At 31.0% G+C, this 8,810-nt stretch overlaps 1 protein-coding gene across 1 annotated transcript; it reads left to right on the top strand.

Moving 5' to 3' along the window:
- The first annotated feature begins 3,143 nt into the window (after positions 1–3,143).
- Positions 3,144–8,810, top strand: LOC105342446 (microtubule-associated proteins 1A/1B light chain 3A). Its single transcript, XM_011449392.4, has 4 exons — positions 3,144–3,272; positions 3,836–3,891; positions 6,703–6,809; positions 7,296–8,810. Exons 1-4 carry the CDS (start codon positions 3,233–3,235, stop codon positions 7,465–7,467), a joined length of 375 nt encoding a protein of 124 aa, XP_011447694.1. The 5' UTR covers positions 3,144–3,232; the 3' UTR covers positions 7,468–8,810.

Raw genomic sequence — 8,810 nt, 5'->3', positions numbered from 1 at the left:
AAGTAAGATGGACAAACACTTTTGTAGTATACACCATTTCCTTAAAAGAACTTCGGAGTCATGCCGTGGATGCTTTTGACTTGGATATTAAATTTGATACTATGAACTTTAATTACTCCATCAAATATTGCAAGCATTCTGATTCAGGAACTTTCAACTTGGGCGCTGAAGTGAAGAATTGGACTGCAAGGGAGTATAAAATAAACCATGTTGAAAACGTAGTATTATCGAATCCAAAGCCATGTAAGGAGTACCCGCCTCAGAACCCGCCTGGCACCTGTAGAAATTAAAAAGAACTTTAAAAAACATGCACTGTATATACGTACAGTCGTAGATGTAGAACTATGACGAGATATCACATAGAACTGTCTTATTTGGCACACAAATAAAAGTGTATAATTGAATGTATTATGTTATTTTTTTTATTATCTGATTCACTGAGTAAACGTTTTGGTATCGTTTTTAAAGCGCTAAGCATAGCTCAGCGCTTTATTGTCGTTAGACTTCTACTTCCGGTGCAAGGAATAACCGCCCCCTATGAGCAGAAGTTTACATCATTTAAACTGGTTAGGGAACCAGTTTCAGGAGCTGCACGGGCTAGTACGGGCTACTGTGAATTTGATGTACAGGGCTTACATACATCATTGCAGGGGCTGCCACGCAGTGATGAGGAAATATATCGCGTATACAGAAACTAAAATGTTATATACATACATGTATATCTTTTACAAACAGAAGCTGGGTTAGCGCTTTTCAGTACTATGAGTACTTTGATTCTTAGTCGGGGTTGTACGTGAACATTCTTGGAAAAGCCTACTTTTATAAGTTGGAATTTCCATTCGTAATATTTGAAATCTTTTCCAAGACTTTAGTTGGAAATTCTATGATAAAAGTTGAAATTTCAAAGATTTACACTGGAATTTTGAAATGTAGCGCCATTGTTACTACAGTGTCTTTACAAAAATTGTTTATCTAAAAATATTTGGTGTTATTACTACTTTTGTCATGTACAAATTTTGTTTCTTGTCTGTGCTTTCAGAAGAGCTGAATTAGTTTACCTTTGTTCATTTCAATTTTTGTTTCTCGTCAATCTAATGTTTCCATAAGTTTTAAATAAAATGTAGTCAACAATTAAACAAAGTCAATTCCAATATCCACAGATTTGATTCTGGATGAAAGTTTTCGGTGGTCATGAAATAACCTGTGTTTTCCTCTACTAATGCTTGTTTTTGTTAGATTTATGAACCTCTAGTTTGGTTTGATTTCTTTGGATTACGTGCAGTTAACTAATATACTTACTTGTATGATTGTTATATTAACATCCACTGACTCTTTTCTCATTTATTTCTTAAGCAAACAAATTGTGATCTATAGCTCTATAGAAACTGACAGTGCCGAAATCTACACGGTCCACTGTTCTAAACAATTTATTATCAATCGGTCGAAACCTTCAGTAACCTAACGTCACGGACTGCACAAATAGATGATGCAAGACTCTAAGCCCCATATAAAACGACTTGGCTATTTCTTTTATCTTACGAACTGTTGTACATTAACAATAATTTAATTACTTTTACTTACTTACAATACTCTTTATGATTACTTGAATTTTACATCTTTTAGAAGAAAGATGTATTTTAATAAATTTTTACAATAAAATGCTTTCTTTGATGATTCATGCGGGCTATGAAGGTAATAAAATATATAACGATCAATGCAGAGAAGATCACATTTTTTAAATGAAGTTTTAAGAAAATTTCATTGAGTATTTTTATATATACTATTACATTCTATTCAAATTTAGAATGAAAACTCCAAAATTTGAAGTGTTTATTTTATCAATTTTGTTGTAAAACATTGATATTGCTATGCAAAAAGGCCAATGTTGTAATTGATTTTTAAATCTATTTATGTTTTTTTTTAAATTTATTGAATCAAATTTGCCCAAAAATTCCATCAATTTATTAACTCAGAAAATTGAAATTGTCATAAAAATTATCAAAGGTAAGAAAGTGAGTGCAAATCTTAAAGTTATAGATACTTTAAATTTACACTGCAGCGTCCTGATCCCCTTTAAAGATTCCACGTACAATAAAATAAATTGAAAGCCTTAAACTATTACTCAAATTTTATGAGACTTGTCAGAATTAAAAAAAAAATATTTAATTCATAAAACGAAATTCATAAAATAAAATCGAAAGCATATGGCAAATGCGTAAATTTTTTTAGACATGGTATGAACGTAGGTATTGAAGTTGATTTTTCTGGACTTTTATGAATTTATATATTTGGCTAAATATCTGCCAAAATACGTCGATAGAAATATTTTAAGAATCGTGAAATATTTTTTTTCGAAATAATTATATTAAATGAAGATATAATTGTATCTCAATGCATGCGCAAAATATATGGAAATTGAAATTTGTTAGGAAAAGTTAGGAAGCTAAAGTTACAGTACTCTAACATTATTGAATTATTTAAAATGTTCATTTAAAAAAAAAACAAAAACAAAAACAAAAAACCTTCCGCCGCCCGCTAACTTCAGTTTTTTTTTTTACTTATTGTATCATACATGTGTGTATTAAAAAATAGGATATTGACGGTTGTTTTTAATTAATGTTGGTCTCTAATCGAATATGACTTTATTATTATATCTTATTCACTGTATTAATCAAGAATAATTACATGTATTTAAATATCGATCACTAATGAAAAAGACACGTTTTTATCATAGAATTTTAATAATAATATATGACGATCGAGCAGTGTGGATCTAGATACACCGTTAGTTAATTTTGTATTAGAGTTAAAATCATAGAATGGGTTTTTTGGTTAGTCCTTTCAAAAACATGAATATATTTTAAAGTAATTAAAATATCCAAAAACATTTATTTAATAGTTGGTATTTTTTTTATACCAGACTTTGCATAAGACATGCATTTTTCTCTTTTTTTATCGCATGATTCCATTAATATTTTATTAGTCTTGCAAGTTGTTGTGTAAGAATTCTATCATCAGAATACTTTTTCAATTACTTAAAAAGATTAAAATGGCGGATACATCATGAAAAAAAAATAACATTTCCTTCTAGACAAATTTCTGTTGATCTTTGATACTTCTAAGAAAATCCATTCTTTACTTTCACTTTAACATCGGGATCGGGATTACAATTTTAGGGAAAAGAAGGGAATTTTGTTGCAGTATTTGTAAACAAACAACGCAATAATACACGATGGAGATGCAGAAACCTTTTAAAGAAAGGAGATCATTAAGTAAGTATAACTCATTATAATATTTGACTTATTTGTCAAAGGATGGGTTGACGATTTCTAACAAAAGATGAAAAAAACTTTGACCAAACAGCATCATCAGTATGAGTAATGTATTGAAATATTGTGAAATGTTGCAACTAGCCCATCTTTGATTGTCAGTTTCATTAAATTACATGCGGTCATTGTATTTTTGTTTTTCATTATAGATTTATCTATATTCATTTTACTTGATAATGATGTAAGCGTAGTAAGTGAGTGTACACATTAAGTTTACATTGTCATTCTGTAATTGAGCAGCTGTGGAGAGGAAATGGAATTTCCAGTGTGGGTTGATGTTTGTTTATAGTCTGAGGAGACGGAGTTTATGTACAAATAGGTTCACCAGGATTGTGTGAAAATGCTTACTCTCATTTTCACAAATGGGATAGACATTGATCATGTAGTGACTAGTGTTGTAATTTGAATACATGCATTGTTCAGTTTTTCCAGAACACACTTTGCTACAGCAGACTGAGACTCTAACATTCGATCTTTAAATCTGACTTATGAATTCGGAATTTCAGCTCAGCGACTGAAAGATGTGGAATCCATCCGTACCCAGCATATGGACAAAATTCCAGTAAGTTTTGTTTATGAATAGCAACTTTGAATAAAAACATTAATTAAGATCAATGAAAATTTATTGCGAAATATAGTAGTTTAATCTATAGTTAAAATCAAATAGTTAATAGAGATTCAGGTGTATATATTACAACATAACTCCTTAGAAGCATTGTAGCTGCAGAACTGTTTAATGGAAATTTTTACCATCAGATTTCATGAGCTTAAATTCTTCAACCAGAAGTACTATCTTAATGTTTGGTCGGAAAAATTAATTATTCTGATTATGCATGCATTGAAATGAATTAGAATAAAATGAACAAATATGTAGAAGATGAAAGAACTTTTAAGCAATGAAATTGAGTAATGTAATTTTTTTTTGACTGCAGAAACATTGAATTTGAAACTATTTTATAAAGGAGTTGCATGTTTACTGCAAATATATCATAAATATGTGTCCTAGAAACTTCAAATATGCCTAAATACATCAGCTTTCATATGCCATATCTGACCAGCCAACGTTGGAATATTGCTCAGGAATATATACAAAGGGGCGCGCTTTAAAGAGGCCCCAAATCCTCCTGTCATTTTATCTTAAAGCTTCTATACTGTTCAATATTTATAAATGCATGATATGCCACTGACAGACAAGCAAAAAAATTGACAGAAAAAGAACACATTTTGTAATTTTTTTAAATATATGTATGATAGCTATTAAATTTAAAAGAATTTGATGGTTTAAAGTTCTGAGAATTCACCCTGATATATAGAATAGTTTGAAATGATTTGAAATTTCAAAATAATGAAATTTTTTTAATATCTTTAGACTAGTATGTCTTTTCATCAATAGCACAGATAAAATTAGACACCAACGATTTAAATGATCAATTACCAGTGACAAAATGTCCAAACATTAATTTGGTATTTTTTCTGTGTGTGCTTAATATATTAAACTTGCTGTTTATTTTGTTTTCTACATTGTTTTAAATACATGTATTAAGCAATCCAAAGGAAACATTATTTTGATATTAGAGAGGTTGAGATTTAAAATGTGTAAGGGTACGCGTACGTGTGTTAAAACTACACGTACACGTACACGTTTTTGTAATTTATCAGTTGAGATTTCTTAACTTGTAGGATATAAATGTGTACGTAAATCGACGCAGTTTTGTGACATGAATTTATTTAGTTAATTCCAAATAAATGGTTAATTTCTTATCAATTTTCATGCAAATGAAGTTTAAAAACTATATAATGTATCACAAGAATACATTCACTCATCAATAAGATTTTATTTGTTGGAAAAAGCTACACGTTTGTACTTACGTGTAGACGATTCTCTACAAGTTTAGAGAACGTGTAGAAACCATGTCGTCACAAAAACTGATGACGTAATACGCGAAGTATTTAGGTGATTCCCCTAGTTCACGTACACGTACCCTTACACATTTGAAATCTCAACCTCTTTATTGATACAGTCATTCATTATTATGAGTGTGGGATAGTGAAATTCCATCGAGGGGACAAGATTGATGGTCAAGGACGAGGCTCTGCTGAACGAGTCCTAGACTAGCTGGGAATCTAGGCCCTGAGGTTGAATTTCACAATCCCACATGAGTATATTATGAATGATTATTTCTTGCGCATTGTTTTACATTTAAAAACAATGTTTGACAACTTTTATTTATGATGTTCAAGTTTAAATTCAATTTATTCTTCCGCACACTACTAATAGCGCATGTCAAGAAGAGAGCATACAACAATTTTTTCAATGAAAATATACTCAATTGTGGCTCGTCTTTAAACCCCAAGGAACCCCATGGAACCCCAAGTAATAAACAAATTAAAGGAATTATAAACAAATTTATAACTCTTCACCCATTGGAACCCAACAGATATACCCAAACAAACCTTAAGGATACCCAAAAAAACCCTAAGGATGCCAAAACAAACCATAAAGAACCTCACAAAAACTTAAACAAAGCTCAAGGAACCCCAAGGATACCCTAATAATACAAAATTTAATCTATGAAAATTAATAACTCTTGATACCCCTTGGGACTCGTTGGTATTCCACAGATACCCAAACAAACCCTAAGGATACCAGAAGAAACCCAAATGATACCCTAATAATACCAATCTATAAATATATATAACTCTTGATACCCCTGGGGACTCGTTGGTATCCCAGAGACACCTCAAGGTAACCCATGGGACCCCACAGTAACCCAAACAGCATGATGACATTAACATTTTGGAAGAGTACATGTAGGTTAGATTTAAACATGAATCATATTTTCAAAGTAGGAAAAGACTATTACATGTAATTTACCAGCATATGATCGACTTTTAAAGCAAGCCATCTACTGTGTATTGGCCTTAAAATTGTCACTGAAGAGCCTGATTTGGATTGCATTTTAACACTTGCATTCTGTATATGAGCACAAGTTTCATAGCCTGTAAGTGCATGAAAGATACATGTACAGTAAAACACGGTTATAGCGAACACACTTATAATGAATTAACGCTTATAGCGAAGTGATTTTCATTCCCCGTGACTATATTACATGTTGTAAACATGACGGATATAACGAATTACGCTTATAACAAAGCAAAATCGCCCGTCCCTGGCGCTTCGTTATAACCGTGTTTTACTGTACCAAAATTAGGGTCGCCAAAATTAAGCTATTTCAAATGCAGCATTTAGATTAAATTTCACATTTTCAGTACTGTTCAGAGTAAACTTTATCTGTTATACGTTTCATAGCAGGAAAATGAGATACAAGTACGCTCCACAGATATTTACTGATATTTTACATATTTAACTCAGGTTATCATAGAACGATATAATGGAGAGAAAAGTTTGCCGATGCTTGACAAGACCAAATTCCTTGTACCTGACAATGTCAATATGAGTGAACTCGTCAAAATCATAAGGTAGGCAAATGTTCTACCTTGTTTATAACTACAAATGTATATGATATGCATGTATTGGTACTATTTAACTCTAGAATTTTAATATGATACTGTGTGTGATGGAACTGCATGCAGATATGTAGCTCTATGGGAAAATTTGGGTTTCTTAGAGAGCTATTGATCTGCAGCTATGTAGTCTATGCAACTTTGTGTGCTTATAAAATGTTATTATGCTAACTACAAATCTTTGATATAGCTTGAATTCATGTTTGAGATTGGTTGTGGTATTAGAAATCAGTTCATAATATGATTTACCATGTTTTAGAAAACTTATGCCAGAAAATAATAATTATTCTGCTCCATTAAATCTAGTTTAAATGACAATTTTTGAATTGAGTATGAAATTTTATAGATTTTGAATTAGTAGGCAGCATTAAATTCAGTTTAAAAAAAAAGCCAACAACTATTTGTGACTTGAATATACATGTATTGAATATTTCATTGCAGGAGGCGGCTGCAGCTTCATCCATCACAGGCTTTCTATCTGATTGTCAACAATCGCAGCATGGTCAGTAATACTACACCAATAGCTGAAGTGTATGAGCAGGAGAAAGACGAGGACGGATTTCTCTACATTGTGTATGCCTCTCAGGAGACCTTCGGAGGATCTTGTCACTGAAATATTTTTCACCAGTTTGCTTGACAAACATTTATTTTTTCAGTATTTACTGAATTTCGACTCCATGGTTACAAAATTGAACATACTGAAGCTTGAAAATGGGATACATATTTCAGAAAAAGGAGAAATAGTACAAAAGCTGTAAAAACCCCCCAGAAAAAAGCTTTTCAAAAAATCTTCAAAATTTGGTACATGGTATACCAAATGATCATTTGTGTATCTATACATTTATAATATCACTCGGTGTTTTCTCCATTACACTGACAGCACTGAAAGAAAGAAAGTGCAGTAAAATGTACATCTATTTCAAACTGTATAAGGCCTTAAAAGGTATCAATTCTATATGTGAATAATAATTCTATTAAGAGATAGAATACTACAATAGAAGGCTTGTTAACTTGCATACCATTTTAGGGTAGGTGCTAAGGAGAGAAAAATGATGAGAAGATCTTAATATTCCAGTACAATTTAATCTAATACAAACTATATATCGAGCTCTCATTTTTTTCTTTGTTGTGTGCAATATTTGAACAGCGATATTTTTTTCTTGGTGTAAAAATGTTGTCTTTATCTGCTAGCATTAGAGCAAACTTGCTTAGGGGATTTTTAAATATTTTAAATTTGTATCAACACGATGACAATATGTGTGTGTGTGTGTGTGTCTGTGTATTAACCGTTTCTGAGCATCCTATTGTGTCATTGTTAATTCATGGTAGTTAACACTTATATGAAATGGATCACTAGTGTATCAGGTAATTTTGTCATCATTGCCAAATTCAAAATTCAATATTATTTATAGTTATTTTAAAATGCTTAATCTTGTGATCTGATTGTAATTATATTTAATTTAAAAAGTATATACACTGGTAATTTTGCCAAAAAGGTCCACAAACATGTATTACTCTGATACGAGTCATCTATTTTTTCTTTATTTTTGTGTTTAAAGATTTATTATCCTCATCACTTGGTTGCTAGCCATATTCTGTTATTTAATTCTTTATTGATTGCTTCTTTGAATTTGTGGAAGGGAGCAGTTTCTGGGATATTTTGTTAAACAGGCAATGATTTAAAAAAATTACAACAAATGGGAGTTCAAACTGATGATGTGAATTCCTGAAACGTTCAGACCAAAACACAAGCTTGTTGAGTACAGCTGTTGTTTTAATATGGGTGTACAAATGTATAGTGTTCATGAATCAAATGATTGTTCCATTTTACAGTTTGTATTAATGACATTTGTAAAACCAATTTTTAAAATCATTTTAATATGTTTTCATGCATATACATGTATGTCTGTGATATGTTAGTTGAATATAAGTGAAGCAGAATAAACGTAAGCTTTG

Source organism: Magallana gigas, chromosome 5 (assembly GCF_963853765.1).
Source record: "Magallana gigas chromosome 5, xbMagGiga1.1, whole genome shotgun sequence".
Taxonomy (NCBI): Eukaryota; Metazoa; Mollusca; class Bivalvia; order Ostreida; family Ostreidae; genus Magallana; species Magallana gigas.
The sequence above is the reverse complement of the archived record's forward strand: the minus strand, read 5'-3'. Positions and strand labels throughout refer to the sequence as shown.